The sequence below is a fragment of the Mastigoproctus giganteus genome, chromosome 1, assembly GCF_048544385.1.
Source record: "Mastigoproctus giganteus isolate SK-2022 chromosome 1, ASM4854438v1, whole genome shotgun sequence".
Lineage (NCBI taxonomy): Eukaryota > Metazoa > Arthropoda > Arachnida > Uropygi > Thelyphonidae > Mastigoproctus > Mastigoproctus giganteus.
Window position 1 is genome coordinate 107778076 of NC_143575.1, and position 26092 is coordinate 107804167.

At 37.8% G+C, this 26092-nt stretch overlaps 1 protein-coding gene across 5 annotated transcripts in view; it reads left to right on the forward strand.

Moving 5' to 3' along the window:
• The window catches only part of LOC150091085 (monocarboxylate transporter 12-like), a 183417-nt gene that overhangs the window by 130936 nt on the left and 26389 nt on the right, over nucleotides 1-26092 (forward strand). For all 5 annotated transcript variants that reach the window (XM_090374147.1, XM_090374129.1, XM_090374165.1 and 2 more), the window contains one exon: nucleotides 10380-11477. In XM_090374147.1, coding sequence (XP_090230273.1) covers nucleotides 10380-11477 — 1098 coding nt within the window. The remainder of the gene's footprint in view (nucleotides 1-10379; nucleotides 11478-26092) is intronic.

The following is a 26092-nucleotide window of genomic DNA, read 5'->3' on the forward strand; positions in this document are numbered from 1 at the left end:
TGATCGCTCACTGAGGGTGATGGTAGATGGCTCTGTCTTCTAACTTCTCCACTAATGCCGGTGTCCCCCAAGGTTCAGTTCTTTCCCCCACTCTTTTCCTCTTGTATATCAACTTGTTCAGATTATGAACCTAAGGGGGCATAAATTCAAATTAAGAAAAGACAGATGTAGAATAGATGTGCGGAAATTTGCCTTTAGCCAGCGGGTGGTTAATTGCTGGAACAAACTTCCATCTGTCGTTGTGGAAGTTGATAGGTTGAATAAATTTAAGGAGGAACGGGACAGGCATTTGGAGGGAATGGTGTGATTTTTTTTTTTTTTTTGGCTGATGCTGCATAAGCTCATACATTTGCTTTCTTGCATCACATGCTACTACTACTACTACTACCTTCTTCCATTGACTGGAAATCCTATCCATAGTTTTGCCGATGATAGCACATTGCAATCAACCTTCCATTTTGAGAAACCTTGTCCTGCTCAATCAGCTTCAACTTCTCGAAAATCTGCTACCAATTCCTTAAATGCCGATCTTCAGGTAATTCTCCAGTGGGGCAAAGACAACTTAGTTGATTTCAACCCTTCTAAAACTCAGTCTTGCCTTATATCTTGCAAAAAGGATTCTTCTGCTCCTATGCTTATCTTTAGTGACACTCCGATTTCTAGGCAAAATGATATATCTCTTTTGGGGATTACCCTAACTTCTAATCTCTCTCTCTTGGCACAAGCACATTACAAATATTGCTTCCTCTGCATCTAAAAAACTTGGTTTTCTCTTTCGCTCTCGGCGTTACTTTTCTTCCAAACAGCTGCTCACTCTGTATAAATCGTAAATCCGCCCTGCCATGGAATATTGTTCCCACAACTGGGGTGGTGCCCCCAAAACCTCTCTCAGGCTTCTTGATTCCATTCAGAAGAGGGCAGTTAGGTTAATTAATGATTCATCTCTAACAGTCTCTCTCCACTCGCTTTCTCATAGACGCACTGTTTCTGCTGCATGCCTCTTCTACAGATACTTCCATGGGCACTGTTCTTCTGAATTTGCTTCTATAATCCCTGCTCTCTCTTTCAAAACAGTCCGAAGACGTGCCGCCACTAGCCAACATCCATTTACTGTCCAACTTCAAACCCACAGAACCAACTTTTCATCTTCCTCATTTATTCATTCAACTGCCGTTTTCTGGAACAACCTTCGTTCACACGTATTTCCTGAAAATTACAATCTACAGAAGTTCAAGTCCAATGTCAACAAATATCTTCTTTCGTCTTCTTAATCCCAAACCCAAGCACGGTACCAAGTACTATAGGTTCTAATACCTCTCGTGTTTGGGGTTCACATAAAAAAAGAAAAAAGACTTAGAGGAACAATCCTCCTCTTTACAATTTTGATACATTCAATATGACTAATCTTGACATTTTTAACCAGAGCCACACCAGGCCCAACGCCACCGACCCACATCTGAACAATCAGATCAGCAGCTCCGCTAGCATCAGCAGAGGGGAACAAAACCATTAAGGCCTTCAGCCATTGGCAAAAGTCGGCACTGCCGACCCAACGAGGTCACCACTAATTGCCAAAATCAGTCCTCCTTTTTAAAATATCGACTGCATGAATATAATGTGGACAAATCTTGTCAATGGCCTCATGGGCCAATGGTGCCTTTCTTTGCCAGCAATTAACACACTTCGATGTCTCTGTTTTCTTGTACACATGTCCCCGTCCAGCACAATGCCTGCAGAATTCCTCTGCTTCACAGTGTCTGGCCACATGACTGAACCCCATACATTTATAACACTGAGTCGGGGTGAACAAATCCTGAACCTGGGCGAGAACTCCAGTCAATAAAGACTCTTAAGCGATTGACAAGAATTCCTCTAACACATCTGGAAACCTCCAGCACATATTTAATTCCCAAAGAATTTCTTTACTTATTCTTTGTTAACACTTTAACTTATTTTTCTTCTATGCCACAAAATTACATTTCTTTTTACATATGTTCAATGAGACACTTGAGGCTGCAATTTATTTATGTTCTCCCGCTGCAATGCATTTGCAGCAGGAGAATATTCCCACTGCAAATGCCTTTAAGTTGGTATACCTATCTGTATGAAGTCCTGAATACAAATCCAAGGGACCATTTTTCTTATATGTGTCTTTCAAAATGACTGTTGCTTTTAGGTAAATTAATTCCATCTGTTAGATTTCAGATGATTCCTCTGGGGATACATCAAATGTATTCTGAAACATTCTTATTTCCTTTGCTGGCATATGGAAATCTTTGAATCTGTTCTTGAATTCTTCCTGCAAAAGTTTTAGTGCATCTACGTATCCTTCTAGAGAAGACTGAGAAATCGTTTCTCCATTAGATTGTAGTTCTTTACAGCAAGAGAAATGCACAAAATTGTTGCATCAAAATATTAGTTTCCCTTCAAATGCTTTCACTTCAGTAAATATATCTGATAAAACTTTCCTTTGCCTTGTAATCTTAAATTTAAATTATTCATATGCTCCACGATATCAGTTAAGGAAGCCAAAGCCCAAATCCATTCTGAACCAGAAAATTTCTTTTGTGTTCTTCCTTTTTCTGTTCAAAATATGTTGATTTCATGATGAAGAGAAAAATACTGTTTAAGGACATTTCCTCTACTAAGCCACCTAACTTCATTGTGGTACACAATGAAGTTAGGTGGCTTAGTAGTAAATGCAGAATATGAGGATGTGCATCCTCATATTCTGCATTTATCTCAGAAGAAAATTTCTAAATTTACTGTGAATCAGTCCATAATGCCTGATGAAATTAATGCTTGAAACAACAACATTCATAGATCTTCAAATTTTAAGCATAAAGCCTGTTGGTAAATGATACAATTAAACTGCATACAAATGGTACCATTAACTTTCACTATTTCTTCATTAATTCGCACAATTAACCCAAATTTTTCTCCTACCATATTTCATGCACCATCAGTTGTCACTCTTTTTAACTTATTCCAGCTCAGATTAAAGTTCCTTAAACTTTCAGACACATTCATAAATATATTTTTTGCTGTTGTAGTATCCATCATACTTTGAAGACTGATCACTAAATTTGTGATCGCAAACTTGGAATCTATAGCCCTAATGAAAATTAGTAGTTGAGCTGTGCCTGTTATATCAAGGCTCTCATTGAGAGCTAATGAAAAATACTGAAATTCTTTTGCTTTTTCAGTCAAAGTAGAATAGAGTTCTTTTCCCATGTCCTCCAAATGCCTTGTAATCATAGTCAGATAAATTTACATTCTGAATATATTGTGAAATATCAGGACATACTTCTTACATTACTGTTAACATGCAAGTTTTGATAAATTCAGCATCAGTGAATGGCCTTCCTCTCTCACAAATATGCTTAGCCACAAGATAGCTAGCACGCACACCTGACAAATTATCTTTTAAAACTTTTTTGAAACAACTTTGATGGTTATCCAAATATTTTTTCAGTGCACCCAGCTTTCTCAATCGTACATCTCCATGAAACGATGAATACTCTTTATGATGCGGGATTCTTAATATTGAACAATTTTAAACTATTAATAGTTTCATGGCATATCAGAAAAAGTGTCTTTTTGTTGCATGAAACAGTAAAAATTTTCATTTGTCCAACTATCATTGAATTTATGGCCTTCATCTATCTTTTGCTTTCTTGTTGTCATTTCATGTGACCAAATCAAGTTCTTTAAGGATTACTTTGTTATACCTTATTGAGATTACCTGAAAAAATAAAATAAAAAACCGTTGTGTATTTCAATATTTAAATTATTTGTTATACTGCATTGCTCATAACTCGTGATATGGAAAAAGGAGAGCAAATTTAATTAGGTATTATTAAATGATACATGAAGCTACAGCAATAAGTATTACTATTGCTTTTAGCTATTTTTTAGTACCTTGTAGCAATAACTAAGTTAGTAGTGGGATTAAAAATGTTTCACAATCGATTCGCATAAGTCACTAAAATCTTAAGAACAGAAAAATATGATTCCAAAGGAAATTATCAGTGAAAATATTCAAGTTAGGGCTTATTTTGCTATCAGAAATAGGTTCCTTATCCCTTTCTATATTGCACAATGTAAGCACAAGACAGAATAAGAATACTGGAACAAGACTGAGATGATGACTGACAATAATGCAATGCAATATGTTACATTTGATTTTTTGCTTAATGATTCTTTATTATTAACTGCTGCTGAGTGTTTGAAGTTTAAGAAAAGAAATCTAAACAAATTTAAACTCGATTGTTGCCATTAGTAAATTATCATGCTACGCAAGTTTTAAAAATAAGTTTTAATATGAGACAACAATGAAATGGAACACCTGCATTTGATCACAGGCTGTTTCATAACTTATTTCACACTTCCCATACATATCATCAAACTTATCACTAAAGGTTCTGTGAAACCACTAGAAGAAATCAGATTATTCTGAAATTTAAATACTTCTCTGTGGCCAAGGGCGGCTGGTTGGGGACCCCTGTTCTACTTCATGATGAGGAAAATCTCAGATGATTCGATGCTTGCAAAGTTTTGTTCAAATCATATATTTGGATCTTAGAAAGACCTTTGATACTGTTGCACATGGAAGACTGCTGAACAAATTGGAGCTGTGTGGCATTTGAGGCAAATTGCTGCTATGGATAAAGGGATGGTTGAGTGGGAGAAGACAGAGAGTAGTAATCAATGGACACTGCTCTTTATGGACTAATGTTATTAGTGGAGTCCCTCAGGGTTCAGTGTTGGGTCCATTGTTGTTTTCTGTATTTATAAATGATATTAATGATGGTATATCAGGCTTAATGTCCAAGTTTGCAGACGATACGAAGATTGGCAGGGTTGTTAATGACAGTACACTGCTGCAACAGGATCTAGAAAAGTTGAGCAGATGGGCTGAGAAGTGGCAAATGAAGTTCAACATTGACAAATGTAAAGTTCTACATATGGGAAGAAGTAATCCCAGAGTAATGTAACAACTCTGTGGTATCACACTGACAGTGGTAGAGAATAAAAAGGACCTGGGGGTAATTGTGCAGGCTGTTGTTGTTGTTTGGTTTTTAGGAGCATTAGCAACTAAGGCCAAATTGCTCCATGAATATGCGGTGGTCATTCCCTGACCTTTCCGCATCCTCCGTATTTGGTGGTGACGGGCTCGAACACCGGTCTAATCAAGAAGCGTGTGCTATGCACTGCTGCTCCTTCCCACCTGGCTACGGAGGTGGCCTGCAGGAAGATATGAAGTTTTCAGAGCAGTGCAGATGGTCTGCAAGAGTAGCTCATGATGTCTTGTCAATGGAATTTTTCTAGCAGGGATAAAGAGGTGATTATCCCTTTGTATAAGGCAGTTGTCAGGCCACACCTTGAGTACTGAATACAGGTCTCGAGGCCTCATTTTAAGAAGGATGTAGAGCTGTTGGAACGAGTACTGAAAAGGGCAACAAGATTAGTGAACAGAACAAAGGGTTCTTGCTCTTACGAAGAAAGGCTTAAGTTTTGCAAATTAGTGTCTGGAGACTAGGCACCTGCGAAGTGATCTGATTGAGGTGTATAAAGCCTCGAATGGTTTGAGCATGCTCAATGCTGATAGGATTCTTCCTCTTGCTCAGAATAATCACCTGAGAGGGCATAAATTCAAATTGAGGAAAGACGGTTGTAGGATAGATGTGCAGAAGTTTGCCTTTAGCCAGCGGGTGGTTGATTGCTGGAACAAACTTCTATCTGTCGTTGTAGAAGTTGATAGCTTAAATAGATTCAAGGCAGAACTTGACAAACATTTGGAGCGAACAGGTGAAATAAGGGATTTTTTTTTTTTCCTTTTTGGCTGATGCTATATAAGCTTGCTTTCTTGCATCATGTGCCGTTGCTAATGCTAAATAGTTGATAGTGAACTTGGTTTCCTAAACAGCATTATTACTGAGGATGCAAGTTGGTGCATTCAGTATATATAACCCTGGCACCAAAAAAGGTTAATTTCCAGAAATACATATCAGAACCATGCTGATCACATTCTTCTATCACAGAGGGATAATCCATAAAGAATTCCAGAAAGAAGGACTATTACCAGAAAATTACTACTTTGCCGTATGAAAACATTTGTTGGTGAGAATCAAGTGCATCCAGCCAGATTTGGAACAGTCTGGTTGGCTATTGCATTACAATGCACCTTCTCATACAGCAATCAATGTGCGGACATTCCTGGCTCACAAGTATGTTAAAGTGCTCAACCGCCCTCCTTACTTTCCTGACTTGGCTCCAGCAAACATTTTTCTGTTTCCCAATTGATTGAAAGGATGCCAATTTGATGGTGTTTATGAAATTCAGAAGAATGTGATAGCGTAAATTCAGAAATATAGTAAAGGATGGGAAATATCACAGAAATGAGCAGGAATGAATAAATTTTCTAACAATTTAAAAGAATTAATTTGTTTATACATACATATTAAGAAATGACTATTTACATGATGTGCACAATATATCAGTACACTTTTAAGTCATAAAATTATGTCGTAAAATATTTGCTTATTTTTTGTTGTACATTGGATTCTACTGTGCACCATAAACACTCAAATATATTTTCTGTTACATTTTCTTCCCACTGAAGGTCCCAATGCAAGATTTCAAATACTGTCCACATTTCTTGTTTAGAAGGTTTAATATTGCCCACATTTCTTGTTTGGAAGGTTTAATATTGCCCTCATTTTCATCCAACTCATCGTCGATATTGTTCAGTTCTTTAAATATGCTCCAAAATGTTGGTGTCACTTGGATATTCAGCTACTATGACATCATTATCAACTCCTAAAAATTTGTCAAGAACAATTTCTCTACTGATCAAACCTCGCTTGCAACACTTCCCAAGATTGCTCAGTGTCTTGTAGTAGTTCATTCCTCTCATCACTGTTAATTAGCATTTTAGCATTTGCTAAAATGCTTTTGCTATAGATTCTATAACAGAATTTATTGGCTGGTTGGTTTCTATTCTCAGTATAATTTTTTTCAGATGTGCCTTCAGTACTGCATTTTCAAATTCTGGATAATGCCCTGGTCCATTGGCTACTGCAGTTTAGACGAGGTATTCGGGGGAAGAAAATCTTGTAAAACTTGTAAGTCTCAAAATTACCAAATGAAAGTTGGTGAGGCAGTTGTCGACAATCAATGCAATTTTTCTGTTTTCCTTCATCATCTTTCTATCGAAATTTAATATCCACTGTTCAAAAATTTCACTTGTCATCCAAGATTTTTTCTCGTAGTTGTAGTCCAACTCTAATGACTTTACTCCTTTGAAAAATCGAGGTTGTTTACTTTTCCCTATTACCAAATTCTTCAGTTTTTCATTACCAGCCATATTTGTGCCAAGACAATTCTCTCCTACTATTTTTACCACCTAAACATTTATCACCTTTAAAAGTCAGTGTTTTGTTTGGCAAACATTAAAAAATACCTGTTTCATCAACAATGAATATGTCTTTGGGCTCATAATTCTCCATAATTTTTTTCAAAAATGTTTCTTTCCAATGGGTATTATCTTCTTCGATTGCAACTCCACTTTCATCCGAAATAATTTTTTGAGTCATCACACTCTTTAAATCTATCCAGCCAACAAGAATTGGGTTGGAACATTTTATGACCCAGAAAAGATGCGTACTCCATAGCCGTTTCTTTCATTAATGGCCCTGATATCGGCACGTTTTGATCTGGAATCAACTTCATCCACTTAAAATCTACTTCATCACACCTTCACACAGGCATATTTTTGCATGTTTCAGACTGGATTCTGTTTCCTCAAAATAGTTTCAGAATCAAAACATGGTTTTTCGGTTGATACACTACTGGCAGGGATACCGAATTAAGCACTACCACTTTTTCACACTACACTCAAAGATTTCCTCTTAGACCTGTAAAGTTACTTGCACAACAGCTAAAAAAAAAAAAACTGATTTAGGGACCAGTTTTACCTATCATGTAAACAGAGACAGGTGAAATTTAGTAAGAGCGTGGATGACTCATTTCTTCGTGGATCACTCTCTCCTAATTCTTTAATAGGATACTTACAGCAAACAGGTTGACCAGAGTCATGTGCACGTTGGAAATATGCCTTAATCTTTGCCAATGCCTGTGAACACATTGATTGCAGCTGACCAGCGTGACTTCTTGATTCAGTAGTATGTAGGTGTTACTTCTTCTTTTTAGCTATTGCTGACCTGCTAGGCAAAGGCCTCTTCCAAAACCTTCTATCTTTTTCTATTCTGCACCGTGGTTGACCAGTTTCCTCCTGCAGGATTTTGCGGACACCAATAAATTGTAAATGTTTTAGCTCTTAATTCATGGAATTAATCTCTTTAGCTCTTAAAAGCTAAGGGGATTAATTCTTAATCCTTTTAGCTCTTAATTCGTGCTTTCTACAGCATCAGCTTTATTGCCTAAAGGCCGGGCACCTCCGTAGCCAGGTGGGAAGGAGCAGCAGTGCGTAGCACACGCTTCTTGATTAGACCGGGGTTCGAGCCCGTCACCACCAAATATGGAGGATGCGGAAAGGTCAGGAAATGACCACCGCATATCCCGGAGCAATATGGCTTTAGTTGCTAATGCTCCTAAAAACCAAAAAAAACAAACGATAGCCTAAAGGCCAAAGGTGCGAACAATACCCAGGTCTCTCGAAGTCGGTTCGTTTTTTGGAAATTTTCTTCGTTATATGGAAACTATTTTTAATGTAATAACCAAGGGGAATTCAAAAAAGTTCGCTACATAGAAAAATTCACTATATGGAAGTTTGTTAAAGAGAGGTCAGACTGTGGAGAGATGACTATGTGAAAGAATGTAATTTTGTTCCCTAATTTTTCCTTAATCTTTTCCCTTAATTTCTCCTAACTTTACCTTATTATTATTTCCACTAACCTATTATTAGTGTCTTGTAATAATTCTTTTAGCAATTTAAATTTAACATGTAATAATATGCTAACTGACCACTGCTAGCACACCAATTGCTAAGCAGACAGCCAGGAAATTGGTGTGCTAGCAGTGACTGAAATGCTTCCCACCCTAAATAAAAACCATAAATGAAATAAAATTTATGCACAATACTATTAATGTGCATATAATGTATAATTGTTAAACCAGCAATAGCATTAACGCCACATTAGCATGAAAGTTTATCCATCACATGATAAAAGAAAAAATTAGCAGTTAAAAATTATATATATATATGATATATTATTATAATAATGAAATTTTCTTGAAGTATATACAGTGGATTCCGGTTATTTGGGCCACCGGTTAATCCGGGCAGCCGTTTATTTGGGGCAAATCTTAAAAAACAAAAACCAATCGAGAAAATAGCCGGGGTTTACTTCGCTTAATTGGGACAAAATGCCGTTTAATCGGGGCAGGAGACCTCAGCACTGGAGATTACCCTACGATTGTCTCCGACCGTACCACGTAGTTCGGTCGGATTTTTGGAGGTCACAATCATAAAACAATAAAAACAATTAGCAGTCACCTGTTTGTTGGGCTTTTCTGTTAGTGCAGTCTATCATAAATGGACAGTAAACTCGATCTTATTGAATTTGCGATAATACCGGCAGCCTGAATTCTGTGGGTTATTATGGTAAAATGTGTTTACACTTCCATGGAATCTTCAATCATATAAAAAAATAATTTTCAGAATCTTCTCTTCATTCCTAGTTTTAAAGCTTCCTAATTTGTTACTCCGTTCTCACTTGCGCGTGTTGTGTTACTTGCAATTTGTGTGTGCCGAGTTCTTTGTTATTGATTGCTTATCTTTTTACTGTTTTAAATTTCAGTCCCCACCAACAAATGTCAGTGAACAGAAATGTCAACTAGTTTAGTTAGTATGTACATATTACAGTACGTATTAATTATTCCGATTATCACGTATATTCTTCCGATTTTCACGTATCATTTATTTTTTTAATTGGTAAGGTAATAAAGGGTAAATTTGTGCTTAATATATCTTTACTTTTATATCCTATGGATAATATTCCTCCTATTTTCGCTAATTAGAATCGCTGTTTAATAGAATTAAAATTCAATTCACAAACGTGATCACAATGACCGGCGCTTACTGCACATCGTATAGTGAACGGTACTTGACTATTTTGAGTTCGTCGTAACGTGATTTGATTGTACAGTGAACTAATTGTAAAGGGGGGGGGGGGGGTAAATTGTATTTTTAACTATTTACGTGAAACTTCGGATAATTGGGGCAGCCGCTTAATCGGGCCAAAATGCACAGTCCCGATGTGTCCCAAATAACCGGAATCGACTGTATATGTATATTCATGATATATTATTCTGTTAATTCATTCTATTAATGACTAATTTATTTCTCATTCCAGGAGCAGGATTTGGGTTAATGTATCTCCCTGCGATTGTGTGTGTTTCTTGCTATTTTGAAAAGAGACGCGCTTTTGCAACTGGAATTGCTGTATGTGGTTCAGGCATTGGTACATTTGCTTTAGCACCATTTACTGAGTTGTTAGTTGATACATATGGTTGGAAGGGTGCAATGCTTATTATTGCCGGACTAGTTTTGAATTGTTGTATATTTGGAGCATTGTTTAGGCCTTTAGAAGTCAAATTAGCAGACAGGACAGATAGTTATGACAAAATATATAATGATCTAGATAAGGAAAAGTTGTGTAATGGCATAATGAGGAAAGGCTCATTACAGGTGACTTCGAATGGAGCAGTGGTTAACAATAATGAATTTAACAGCAGACCTTGTCGGACTGTTTCTCTGCCTCTGCATTCTAAATCAGAAACAGGAACAGGTTGCTTAATTCTAACCCAAAATTCAGTTGATCACTCAGTATCTGAAGGAAAACTACTGAATGAAGTGAAACGAACTATATTAATGACCACATCTCTTACATTTACTCCTAGAACACCCTCTCAACAACCGCAAGGACTAATATACCGAAAAGACATCTTTTACAGTGGCAGCATTCGGAATATTCCAGAGTATCACTCAAACTCTGCCCTTCACTCTCCTCATTCTCTTGCTATTTGCCAACCTCAGAATCAGAAAAGTAATGGAATAAAAGAATTCTTTCGTTGTTCAAAAGAAATGCAAGATGCCCTCCATCAAATGACAGATTTCTCACTTATGAGAGATGTCATATTTCTCATGTTTGGTCTTTCAAATTTCTTCACCAACATTGGTTTTAATGTACCTTACGTTTACACAAAGGACAGAGCAGTTGGAATGGAAATTGCTGGAGAAGAGGATGCTAGTTTCCTTCTATCGGTTATTGGCATTGCTAACACAGTTGGACGTGTTATCTTAGGCTATTTATCAGACCGGAAAGGAGTTAATCGATTATGGTTATACAATGCTAGTCTCACAATATGTGGTTTATCCACAATATTTAGTTCTTTTTGCACTAATTATAGTCTCATGGCTGGTTATGCATCAGTCTTTGGAGCAACAGCAGGTAAGATTACAGTTTGATCTTATTTGACCAGAACTCTTATAAATTAAGAATTCTGTATTTCCTAAAGTTAAAGACATTTTGTGTTATGTTACTCAAAACAAATACAAGATAAAAAGTTCAGTATGCAACACTCTGCTTATAGTTTTATGTTCTATGAGCTATCATATTCATAAATCACATTGCAGAAATCTGCATAGGAGAATATTTGAGAAATATTCTTCTGTGCAGATTGATGCTGTTTTGTAGTATTATGGTATCACAGTTTCTTTACTAATAAATATTTAAGACAAATGTCTAAAGGCAGAGATCAGCTCATAAAGTCACTAGCAGTGGTTGCTACTCTGTATTGGAGAAGGCAATTTTAATATATGTGGGTTTGACTAATTACTGCAGAGCACTCATGTGTCCCACTGCAGGTAGCACCTATTATTTTTGTGATTTTCAAATCACAAATATGTTTCCCAATAATTGTGATTATGGTCATATATATTAATATATTTTTGTGATCAGTGCAAAGTCTAAAAAACTGAGAAACTCCATAAAATGAATAAAATAAAAAAAGTGATCCATTAATGTAAGTTCGGAAAACTTGGTAAGTTTATCATGGTTTTTCAACTGGTAAGCCATGAAATTTGAAGGTTTTCCGATTGGTTAAAAGTATTTTAAAATAAAATATATAGAAATGCTACTATAAAATATGAGAAATACATCATTTCTTGATGTACTCTTTCTGAGTGAGATTAGGAGATTTGGCATGCAGTTGAGGTACAGTGATGTCATACAGAATGACAAGAATGAATCCATACCCACAGAGCAAACCTTAGATAATAATATTTCTCTATTGCAGTGATACCATAGGCATCATAACCCCAGAAGCTCACATCTGGTGAGTATGGGCTTGGCACACCCAGGGTCCTGAGCTGGATATCATCATTCTTCTCTTTCTTAGTGATTCCTTTCTACTTCTGACACACATACACTCTCTCTCTCTCTCTCTCTCTCTCTCTCAGGGTAACTAGGGAATTTTTTTTTGGCTGGTGCAACATAAGACTCAGGCTTTCTTGCATCATATGCCTAATAATAATAATAGCATCAAAATGAAACATATTTTATTTAATATATTTCTGCTTAATTATCTATTCTATAAGTTAGTTCTAATAAACATGATTAACAATTTATGGAAAAGCTGTTATGCAAAATCAAACAAATTGTTAATCAAACATAATTAACACTTAATGGTAAGTCGTTATGAAAAAAAAAAAAAATTACAACCCAAGCTAAATGACCAAAACTTAAAACAAAATTTAGGGAACAGTATTTGCTGAATTTTTAGAAATAGCTTAGACAAGTCAAATAAATATCTTAATCTGCACCAGAAGTTAGCATTAGCATTATTACTGGCATATGGTGCAAGAAAGCAAGCTTAAACAGCATCAGCAAAAAAAAAAAAAAAAAATTCCCATTTCTCCTAACCATTCGCTCCAAAAGTTTGTCCAGTTCTTCTTTGAATTTATTTAAGCTGTTAACTTCCACTGCGACAGATGGAAGTGTGTTCCAGCAATCACCCACTTGCTGGCTAAAGGAAAATTTCTGCACATCTGGTCTATATTTCCTCAATTTGAATTTATGCCCCGTCAAGTATGTAATCTGGGCAAAATGACTTATGACTTTCTTGGTAAGAGCACCTCTTTGTTCCCCTCACCAATTTCATTGCCTGTCTCTGTACTCATTCCAGCTCCTCTACATCCTTCCTAAAATGAGGCCTTCAGACCTGTATTCAGTGCTCAAATGGTGGCATGACCATTGCCTTATACAAATGTATAATCACCTACTTATCCCAGCCAGCAAAATTCCTGTATATCATTAACAAGACCCCATGCGCTGCTCTGGCAGCCTGTCTTCACTACTTAGAAAACTTCATATCTGACTGCACAATTACCCCAGGTCCTTTTCATTCTCCACTATCCTGAGTGTAGTACTGCACAGTTGGTATGTTAATCTGAGGTTACTGCTACCCATATGCAGTACTCTGCATTTGTCAATGTTAAACTTCAGTTGTCACTTCTCAGTCCAACTTTCCTAGAACCTGTTGCAGTAGTGTACTGTCATTAACAACTCTGCCAATCTCTGTATGTCATCTGCAAACTTGGACATTAAGCCTGATATACCTTCATCAATATAATAATAATAATAAGATTCTTTATTAACATAAATTTTATACAATAATGATTCCGTACACAGAAATCCAGAGGAATCTTACAATTTGTTGTTTATACAAGTGATTTTGTTTTATATAAAAAAAAAATATATATATATATATATATATATATGTATATATAATAATAATAACTATATAATAATTAATAGATCAAAGCAAAGATGATAAACAGAATGTAAAATGAATGAAGTAGTAATTACAGCGAAAACGGACTACAGGTTGAGCAGAACATGAAATGACATCGGCTAGCTAAGATCAGCACTTACACAAATGTCCTTTACAAACAGCAAGATGGGCCAAGATGCCATCGCGATATGCCTTGTCTATAGTCCACAGGTCGATGTCGATGTTGAGCGAGTTGAGTGTCCAGAGTCACATTAGGGAAGTGTCTTTTGAAATTCTGTAACCGCTGGAGCCTTGAGCACAGGGAGGGAGTACTACGGAGATGTCTGCCTGGCAGACGCCAACCAACCGTGTTCCAGATGTTGATGTGATCCTGCTTAGCTGAGCACAGATGAAGGAATGACTTTATTTTTAGCACATGGGCTCTGTGGACTATGGGCGTATATTGCAGGTTGCAACAGAGAGTAGATTTAGATGTTGTGTAGTTCTGGTGCGACCACAAGTTGGCCCACTTCAGCACCCAGAATTCAAGGCCCCATAGTTTCCTGAGGCTGGTGGGTGGTGCCGCCGACCAAACTTCCACGGCATAGGAGAGCACACTACAGAAGTAAGTTGCAAGGTACTTCTTGATTATTTTCTTATTGTGCGTTTTGCACAGATCAATTTTCATTCCCCAGAAAGCTCTTAGGGCTTTGGAATACTGCGCTTGGATTTGTTTTTTATATGTGAGGTTGGCATCAAGGATTACTCCTAGGAATTTGACGCTGTCTGTGGGAGTCAGGACCTTTCCTGCCAATTCCGGAAGTAGAGAAGATGCAGTATCAGTAGAAGTCATTCGACTTGGCGTAAAGATGAGATAGTTTGACTTCTCTGGATTGACTGACAGGCCAAAAAATTTAGCATACTTATAGAATGTATTTAGGTAGCTGTTTACAGATTCAGAGGCGGTTTGTCTTTCTTGTGCATCACCAACATGGCGTTTGCATGGCAAGTAGCAAACAATATCATCAGCATACGATAGGAAGGCTGGAATTTGATCCATTAGTGGAACGAATATTGCTGCAAATAACAAGGCTGAGAGACAACCACCTTGTGGGATCCCGACTTCGACGCTTTTAGTGACTGTAATGCCATCACCTTTGAAGTGAAGCATTCTCTTAGATAGCAGATTATTGAGGATCTCGAGCATATTTCCGGATATCCCGTAGAATCTTTCAAGTAAGGCAAGAAGGGGTGTTATCTGGACTGAGTCGAAAGCAGCTTTCATGTCCAGAAAAATGGTGTGAAGATCTTCGTTGTCATTCCAGGCCTGAAGTATTTTCTGTGATAATGACTGTAGGCAGGTTACGGTAGATCTATTAAGCATGGCATAATGGGTATGTTCTGGCCTGTGCGCAAAGATTGCGAGTGCTACATCATTATAGATGCACTTCTCGAGGCATTTCAGGAAGGGAGAGGCAATTGATATTGGCCTGAAGTCAGCCGGTCTTTTCGCACGAGGCTTTTTCGGAACTGCCACGACTCTGTATGATAACCAGCTTGAAGGTATCTGTGCAAATTTGAGAACTTTGTAGAGTTGAGTGAGCTCTTTGCTGATGAAATAAGAAGCAATTTTTAGACTAAAAAGAGGTATTGCGTCAATTCCTATGGTGGACTTGTCAGGTAGAGAATTTATTATTTTTATTAGTTGTTCTTCGGAAATTTCTGTATTACTAGTAGGTGAAGAAATGTTAAACGCTTCGTTCCAAGGATATGCTTCGGACTCACGGTGATCTCGCTTAATACGGAGCACATGCTCACACCATTCCTGGACATCAAAAGATAGAGGGGTGCAAGTATGACTAGTGGACCACACACGTTTTCCCCTGGATAGCCGGCCATTCATGAAATTGTCAATATATTGAAAACAATGGACTCAACACCGAACCACGGGAGGGGGGTCTCCATTAATAACATTAGTCTACGAAGAGCAAGAGCAGTGTCCATTGTTTACCACTCTCTGTCTTCCACTCAACCATCCTTTTATCCATTATAGAAACTTGTCCTTAATGCCATACTGCTCCAATTTATACAGCAGTCTTTTATGTGCAACAGTATCAAAAGCTTTCCTGAAATAAAAATATATAAAAATTACTCTTTTGCATCCAGTTCCTTTGTGACCACATCATAGTATCCAATCAAATTGGTCAGACAAGATTTTCCCTTAACAAACCCATGCTCTGTCTGAAATATAACTGCAGTTTTGTCTAGATGGTCCTGCATTGCTTCTTTAACCAGTATCTCCATTATCTTCCCCAGAACAAAAGTTAAATTACTAGGTATGTAATTACTCGTGTCACTCTTTGATCCACCTTTGAGAGATGGGGATACATTTGCACATCTCCAGTCCATGGGGACCTCTGACTTTCTTGCACCCATGTATCCAAGGATGCTCTCATAATTATGGATAAGTGTTTGCTTACTTCTTTGCTACCTTCCTTAATATAACTAGATAGATTCCATCCAATTCAGGTGCCTTTCTTATGTTTAACCTTTAACAATTTCACCTCTACTTTCCTTTCAGTTATTACAAAATCATTTAGCTCCCTGTTAGAGTTTGATAAATTTCTGTCCTCCACTTTCCTACAGAATTCCTCGTGTATGAATGTAGATGCAAAATACTCATTCAGTTTGTCAGCTACCTGAGCAGGATCATCAACAGTCGAACCATCGATATCAAGTGGACCAATCTGATTCATTCTCTTCCTTCTAGTGTTTACATAAGTGAAGAAGTCTTTGCTGGCTTTCTTTGCATCCTTTGCATAAGATTTCTCATAATCTGCCTTGGCTTGTCTAACATCGTTTATGACTTGATTACAGACTAGCTTATATCTACCATAGGCTTCTGTATCCCCTGATAATTTATATGCACTCCATGCATTTTTCCTCTTTTCCATGAGCTTCATTAGTTCATTTGACATCCACTTAGGCCTAAACCTTGCACAGTAGTTCTCCGTTGGTTGTTGGTTTAGGGATTTATTAGGCGCATCAGCTACTGTGGCCATAGTGTGCCATTCTTAGTTGGTACAAAAAGCCTAGTAGCTTCCAAGATTAATTCATGGAATGCTTCCCACATCCCATTTAGAATTTGCTGTTGATAACATCATCAGTTGGTTTCACTGTATAGAGTTTAAAAACTGTCTGAGACCACAATGGTCACCTGTTATGAATACAAAAACCCTTTCCTTTACCCCTGGTAGTAATTACATTTTTAAGTAAATCCCACATCAGTGCATGTGATCACCGCCACCTCATGGTTCCTTTATCTGCAGATTCTTGATGCCTGAATAATCACTGCTGATAATCAGATCAAGAGTATTACTCCCTCTGGCTGCTTCTCGAAGATGCTGCTGTAGAAAACAATCATCCAATAAATCCACAAAAGTCATCTTGCTAGTGTGTGAGTGACCAATCCACAAGTTCTAGTCAATATCTGGAAAGTTAAATTCTCCCATTCTGATTTGCTGGCCCACTCAATTTCTCTGTACAGTTATTTGTTGTACTCATCAGTCTTCTAACACACTCCTACTCTCATTTTTGTTTTCCCAGTGCTTATATCACACAAAACTGACTCAACATTGCACTGGCCATCCATGTCAATTGGATGCACTGTCTTATATTTTATGTTTCCTAACTAACAGCAAAACCCCTCCTCTTTTCCTATCTTGTCTTTTCTTTCTGTACATGTTATTTCTATTTTATTGCAAGCCAGCCAGGTCATGGAGCCCTATGTCCAGTACCTACAGTCTGCCACTACTCTTCTACCAAGTGGTAAAATAGTAGTGGACTCTGACTTCAATTTCAGGTTGCCTATGTGGCACAGCCATATTGACGATAAATCTGGTAATCACAATGTTCAAATCTTGGAGGATTATATAGTAACCTCACCATTCCTTGTGCTGAATCAGCCTAACAATTTACTCACCTATAGTTCAACTATTGGGGAAGCACTATTGATATTACATTGGCCACATGTTCAGTTGCATACAAGTTTACTAAATGGGCAGTTAAACAAGGCATGGACCACCTCTGACCACAGCAGGGCTATCATCTTTTCTCATGATGCATCAAGTGGTATCCACTTGATGCATCAGGGAAAAGGCAACAGCCTATGATTGACATAGCCATAGATTGATGTGTCATAGGTAGCCCTATAGTTGACATAGTCATAGATATGCCACAAAAAAGGACAAATGGGATCTGTTTGCTGAGGCTTTAGAACTGATAATGATGATTTTTGGTTTTTATGGTGCAAAAGGCTTAGAGGTAACTATCAGGATGTGACCTCAGATAGTCTGAACCACTTAACCCCAGATCAGCATGTTAAAAATATAACAAGAGCCACTCTAAACGCATGTAATACATTGATGAAAAAGAGAATACTTAAAAGGAACAATGTGCCTTGGTGGTGGTGCCAGGAATTGTAGGACTTGAGGAAAAGGGTCCAGGGCCTGAAAAATCTCTCAGCATGCCTGTGCTTCCTGGCCCTGGGCAGAAGTTGATACCCTCGGGGAGGCTTATAAAGCCCTTCCATGGAGAAAATTATTTGGTATCCATCTACCCAGGGGCTCACATTTGGTGTATATGGGCTTGGCACAGGATCCTGAGCTGGATATCATCATTCTCCTCTTCCTTGGTGATTCCCTTTTATTTTTCTCTCTCTCTCTCTCTCTCTCTCTCTCTCTCTCTCAGGGAAGTTCAGAAATTTTTTTTGGCTGGTGCAGCATAAGCCTTGGGCTTCCTTGCACCATATGGCTAATAATAATAATAATAATAATAATTGTAAGAAATGCAGATCCTCGGGGCGTGGTATATAGGATCGTGACCAGTAAACCTCCCAGAAGACATATTATACATATTACCATTATCCCTGATAATGGTAATATGTATAATACCATTATCCCTGATGGTAATCAAACACAAACTTGGGAAATATCTATAAATAATATCTCAGATGCACTATTCCTAACAATCAGCCTCTCTCAGAATCCCAGCAGCAGAACCTAACTGAAAATGCTTTGTACAGCACAGACCTGATAGAACCACCTTTCACATAGGAGGAACTGCAAATGGCTTTGGGGAGGACCAAAGACAATAAATGTCCAGAGCAACCTTAAAGAGGTGTGTGAAAAAGGTTTGCCATACAGTTCCCTGATCACATACTGACACTCATGAGAAAATATTTAAGAATGGAACAGTTTCTAAATACCTGGAAGGTAGTGAATCTAAAACTCCTACTGAAGAGTCCTGAAAACCCTCAAACAGAATCAATATCATATAGACCATTGCCCTCCTCCCAGTCATGGGAAAACTATTAGAGAGCCTCTTACTAGTAAGATATACTAACCATTACAGTCAAGTACCTGACAGGCAAGTTGGATTTAAAGCCAGGTCTTCACTGAAGTTGCAGTGACGTACCTAGAAAATGGTGTACATCCTACTCAGAAGTATGTGCTGGTCATATCCGTGGATTTTGCAGGAGCATCATAGGGTGCCTCTGCCATGCTGATCTCTCTCAAAACCTGTACAGACATGCCAAAAACTATCTAAATAATAGAGTCATTATGTCATACCGAGAAATCTTCCAATATGTAACTATAGGATGTCCTCGGGGATCTGTTCTTGAACCCTTCTTCTGGTCAATAGTGCTTGACGAATTTCTATCAATGGACATAGGACTAGTAGACAGTATTGCCTATGCAGATGATGTTGTCCTAGTCATAAAACCAGATAGCAGGGCTTGCCTGGAATCACAGGCAAACTATGCCCTAGATAAGCTTCAATGTTGGGCACCCACAAACTCTATTTCGAGTGAAAAGACTATGTCAATGAGTCTGAAAGGTTCCTTACAAAGATGCCCCAGCATAGAGATAAATAGTACAACCATTGCACTGGTGACTGAACTAAAATATTTGGACATCATCTTTGACACTAAACTAATTTTCTATCTACCCTTAGTGCATCTGGCAAAAAAGGTCAGAAACTATACCCACACGATAGCCAGAATAACCAGAAGAGACGGGACTGAAAAAGAGAACACTAGCATTGATTTATGAAGCAGTCTTTCTCCCAGTGACATGTTATGGTGCAGGGATTTGGTGCCAAGAGCTGCTATTCTAAGAAACAGAAGTAAACTGGATTCAATCCAGCAAACCATTTTACTCCTTACCACCAGGCATGCTGTATTGAAAGTACTCCTGCCTTACAAGTCCTGGCAGACATCCTGCCATTGGGTCTTGAAGTGAGTAGGTGTGGTATGATCTACCTTTGTAAGAAAGGTACGCCCACAACTATCCTTGACATGAACACATCTTGATACCAACAGAGATATCAAGCAAGAAAGAAAGTGTATCACAGAGGAACTGCACAGAATATGGTGGAAAGAAAGTACCAAAGGAGCAATAACTAGGTGATTTTTACCAGAGGCAAAAATGACTAGCCCAAAGGCTCCACTGTGGTTTTCCCCAGGCATTTATGCAACATTCTTCCTTACGGGGCATGGATCCTTCAAGTATAAACTGACCTCCCTGGGAATTACTGATAATCCTATCTGTAACTGCAGATAATCCTATCCGTAACTGAGAAAGTGAAACGTGGAAGCACTTTATGTATCACTGCCCAGACGATGAGGATCACAGGTGTCGTCTAATTTCTAAAATCCATGATCTGATAATGGTCAAGAGCATCTCTTTGTTAAACAGGAGCACTACTACAAAGCACTGATTCAGTATATGCAGGCAGTGTTCACGACTTGCTGACTGAACACAAATGGAACCCAAAGGGTCCAAGACTCTGCAGGGAGCCCCAACTTAGTGCTCCTGTTCAAAAATACAAATTTGACCACCAGATCTGACACTACCTAATTTGACTACAGACACCTAATGGTGTAGGGCAGTGGCGCGCAAACTTATTTCGCTTGCGACCCCCTTTATTAAATATAAAATTGATGCGACCCCTCAATGTAAACCCTGAAGGGATGACCAGATTTTTAGAGAAGAAAAATGGCATTTTATAAATTATGTAGTAGAAAAGTTTATTCGAGTACTGAGAAAGGAATAAAAAAATTGTTTAATATTTAATTGAATACAGCAAAAACATCAAATCAAATTCTTATTCTTCAATTAAGATTACAAAACAATAAAAAATTAACAATTACAAAACAAAACAATTAATGAGAAGGACAAGCCTGGATAACCAATATATATGCTTCATATTTTGGCACAATGTTTGAAATTAAAAATCTCATGTCATCTTCTGGATCAAGTCTGGAACGCTTTTTTGTTTATATAAAATATAAAATACACATAAATAAGTAGACCCGAAAAGTAGCAATGTTTGTATCACCATTTTCAATAATTCTGGATACTCGTCTCGAAGAGAAAGCCAAAAAATTTTCACAAGTTGTAGTCTTGAAACAAGCACTTATTGCTTTGTCAGACGACAGGTCGATAAGATCTTCCTTTTGTTCAATGGTAATTTTTGGACATGAAGAAATTTCAAAAGCAAAGGGGTCACGAATCCAATACAACTGTTTTTTTCTGGAGATACATTAAATCATTTGGAAAAATTCTTAATTAGCATTGTTAGGTGGGTGGCAATGACATCCCTAAATTGTAAAATGTCAATATTATAACAAAATCAGATATTATAGAACGAATAGAAAATAGGAGGTTGAGATTGTTTGGACATCTGCTGCACATGAATGAAGTGAGATGGCCTAAAATTATATATGAGTGAATACCACAAGGGAAGAGAAGTCAAGGACACCCTAGAAAAACATGGAGGGAAGGTACACTATCAGCCACGAGAAAGAGAAATTTGAAAGCTGAAGATGCCCACATCCGGCGACTTTTGAAAATGGAAACGACAAGGCGGCGATCTGCCATATTAAGTCGAACATAGATAGATAGATAACAAAATCAGGAAAGCACAGGAACATTTCAGTATTATAATGCTCAAATTCAGTTTTTCAAAGATTAAGCTTCCCTTTGAAAGTTTCTATTTTGTCATTGAGTATTAATATATTTGTTCCCTATCCTCGAAGATTTAAATTTAAATTATTAAGTTTTTCAAATATATCAACAAGGGAACTAAGTTTCCCCAAGCCATTTTTGATTTGAGCCAAATTTCATTTTTGAGTTAAATTTGATTTTTGAAATTTGAACCAAGCCAAATTTCATTTTTGATTTTATTTGAGGTCAAAAAGATGAAGCAACACTTTACTACTGCACAACCACCTCATTTTCATATATAAAAAAAGTGCTTCATCCCATTTCATTGCAAAGCATCATGAAAAGTCTGCTATTTAAGCTTCTACTTTTTAATAAAGCTTATCACATCTTTCAAAACTTTGTGCAATCAGTTTGCATTTCCTTTGCTACTAATGCTTCCCTATGTACTGATAAGGCAATGATTCAAAACTGTTTCCTTTACTTTGCCTTTTAAACCTTTATTTTATCCTGTTAATGCAGCTGCACCATCAGTACAAATCGCAAAGCAGTTGTTCCACGTTAGATTGTTTGTTTGAAAGAAAATATTTATAACATCAAAAATCTCACCCATCATTCTTTCTTCCACAGCTTTACAAAATAGAAAATCCTCCAAAATATCTCCCTCATCTGATATATATAATAATTTGAGCAAGGTTTTAAATATCTGTGAATTCATCTAACTGTATTGCAAAAATAAGACTTTCTCTCAATCAATTTAATAAACAGAATTTTATGTTGAATGCAATAACTGTAATATGCTGTGAGACTGTGGTGGCTCTGGATAGAGGAATGGTATTTAAATCACTGCTGTACTTTTCTGCATGCATAATTGAAATCATTTTTATAGCAGCAGGGAGAACAAGAGATTCAGCAATAGTATCTGATTTCAAATTTTTTCCTATTAAATATGAAACTTGCAACTATTCTCTTAAAGCTTTACAAGGAACTGCAGTATGTTTCTTCATGAAAGATTTCAGACCTTGTATGGCAATGGCATCTCTTTTGAAAAGGATTCAGTATTTTTCATTATCTCTGGATGTTTCGTCGTATGTAAGTGTCTTTTTCATTTAATAGGTTTCATGCTTTCGTTAGCCAGTGTTTCATAACATATTACAAACACAGGAGGTTGCTCATCATCAACAACACTGTGAGTACTTCAAAAATTCTTCTTGATATTTTCTATTCTTTTTGATTTGGAATATGATAGCTCTCTACTAGAAATTGGTGGTTGCACTACACTTGAAATAACGTTAGTGTCCAAATTTTAACATGATACATTTCTTACCCTTCTGAAGCATCTGTAGCAATATTATTGTCATCACTCCTTGACCATTTTGTTCTGATTACCCAATTGTCCATGGTATATAAAAAAATATATATTTTTTATTCTTAAAAACAATGATAATATAAAAAGTAGCAGAAGAATGAAAAACACATCCAAGTCGACGTGAAAGCACCAAATTACGAAGCAGAATAAAGCATGCGTGAACAGACTTGCTATTTACTGCCACTGAATATTCAGTGGCAGTAAATAGCAGACTTTTCCTAAAGGCCAGAGCACCTCTGACCTTTAGGAAATTCCTGTAGGAAGCATGAATTAAGAGCTAAAGGGATTATGGTTTAGCAATTGAGTAGTACTGAGGAGTATTAATACATACTCAGAAGTCACACCAGTCAGCTGCTTTCTGTGTGTCTATAGCATATTAAGGCGTATTACTCACAAGGACAATAAGTAAGAAAGCCACCTGTATTGCACGTGAAACCACCCTAAAAATAAAGAATGGCAATAGGGTTCATTCATATCTCAGACTTCGTTTGATTAGTAAGGTCTCTACACCTACATATTGAAAAAAATAATTTTAACAATAGGTTTTTTAGCCTTTATATATACAATAACTAATTTTATTTAAAAATTTCCACGACCCTCTGGGGGTCACACCCCATAGTTTGTGCACTAGTGTAGGATGCTGATGCTGCTACAACATGGAGTAGATCTGAATGGTGCCCAGTGCACCAACAATGCTGACACCCAGCGTGGTGTGGGATGAATTCAGAGCAACCCTGACTAAGTAAAGGACCTCACAACCCTAAAGGTATTAATTTCTGAAATCATTAGGTGTGGGATGCTGATGCTGTCACAACGGATACTGCCTGGACTCTCAGGCACCAAACTGACTGCTGTTTCCTCAATGGCATAGGACTACAGGGGAAGTCAGATCTAGAGGAACCCTGTATAAATAAAAGTCTAATCAAAAACATCTATTTCAGGTCACTGTGCCCCCCACCTGACTGCAAATAGCAAGTATCACTGGTTATCTGGGGGAGTAGTAGTGGAGATCAGCTGCTTGCTTCAGCCTGAGGTGAATCATATAGTAGTCACTAGGACTATACTGGCATGCTTCCATTCTACTGTATACATCTATGATGACAGGGGTCCAGCAATATATTCTGAAACTCTTGATCAGGAGTTTCACTTCCCTGCTGGCCATGCATCTCCAAGACCAGGAAGTTAGTTTTCCTTGTGTTTGGAGGTGCCTCTGTAGCCAGGTGGGAAGGAGCACCAGTGCGTAGCACACGCTTCTTGATTAAACCGGGGTTCGAGCCTGTCACCACCAAATATGGAGGATGCGGAAAGGTCAAGGGAATGACCACCACATATCCAGGAGCAATATGGCCTTAGTTGCTAATGCTAAAAAAAAAAAAACCAAACCTTGTGTCTGGAATGCTGCAGATGTCTTTTATCTTGACATGGGATCTCGGCTTCCATGTGGAAACATCATGGATTTTACCCATGATCTTTACTCCTCTTCTCCTGGGGGGGGAGATGTCCAACCCCCTGTAGTACACTTCTCCCCACTCTATCCCATTTCTCTCTGGGTGGATGTTTCCACCTGTATCCACCTATTATTCCCTCCTTCTGCCTTCCCCATTCACTACTCTAGGGATCCCTTTCCCTATAACTTTTCCTCCCCTCTTCTCCCTAGGTGGAACCCATCCCCTTCTCATCTGGTGGAAAAATCCACCCCTTCTTTTAATAACCCCCTTGAGCAGAATGGGCATCCAGTTTCAGGGGGTCCTCAACTGTCATCCTTTTTCCACTTGTCACTTCCCCCCTTTTTTTCTGCACCTCCCTGAGAAGCTCGGGCAATCTCAGGGTTTGTCCCACCAGAGTCTATGTCTTACTACTGATCTGGCACACCTCCCTGTAGCATAGGTAACTAGGGGTTTTGGCCTCCCTGGGCTAAGTGGCCGGATCAACAACGTAACAACACAACCCTACACTAATACTTCACAAACACGCACTAACTTACACCATCTGGCCTTTACAGAGTTCTGTACATGTCACAGAGTTGGGGGAAACCCGTGGTGCTGCTAGTCAAATTATACTATCCACTATGTCCTTCCTGTACAATTGTACTCCCAAATTTCCAATTCTGCATTCTTTATATCTGTGTGACACCACGTTTCTGATATCCCAACAACATCTTCCTTTGATGTCTTGACCAGCACTTAAAATTCATCAAATTTATTTACTATAATCCTAGAATTGGTGTATGTGCAAGTATAAATGCACCTGTTCTTACTCTTAGTTGCCCTAACACAGCCCATATATTTACTTGTTCCATGATGATGACTCCCAGCAGTTCTTGAAATCCCTAGCACCTTGCTTTCCATGCTGCTGCCAGCAGTTTTCCATCCACCTAACACTGCCTCAATAGCATAGGCAAATATTATTTCACCCTTTCTATTGAAGTGTATCCCATCCCTAGGGAAGTGGTTTCTACTGTTAATAAGCACAGACCACATTGAGAAAAATTCTACCCCATGAGCCTTGCATATGCTCTCCAGGGCAGAATTGATTGACAAGGCTCTCATTATATACTCCCTCCTATCGTGTCTAGGAAGAATTGCAGACACTTTCAAATTTAACCCTAACTTGCAACTTTTTTCAACATTGACCTGTACTTGTTACGAAGTTGTTAAATATGTATACCTATAGTAGTAGCAAACAGGATTTTTCATTAAGTTGTACAAATCTGGATCTGACTTATAAATAAAAATAGGAATTTAACCATATGATTTATAACAATAGGCATCACACCCAGTATAAAACATTTAGTTTCTGCTATACACAGTCGAACTTGGTTATAAAGAGCATCAAGGGACCAACTTTCCTCGTTATAACCATTACTTGCTATATCAGTGATAGCGGAGATGGGGAAACTCCTGTGGTTGTTAAATAA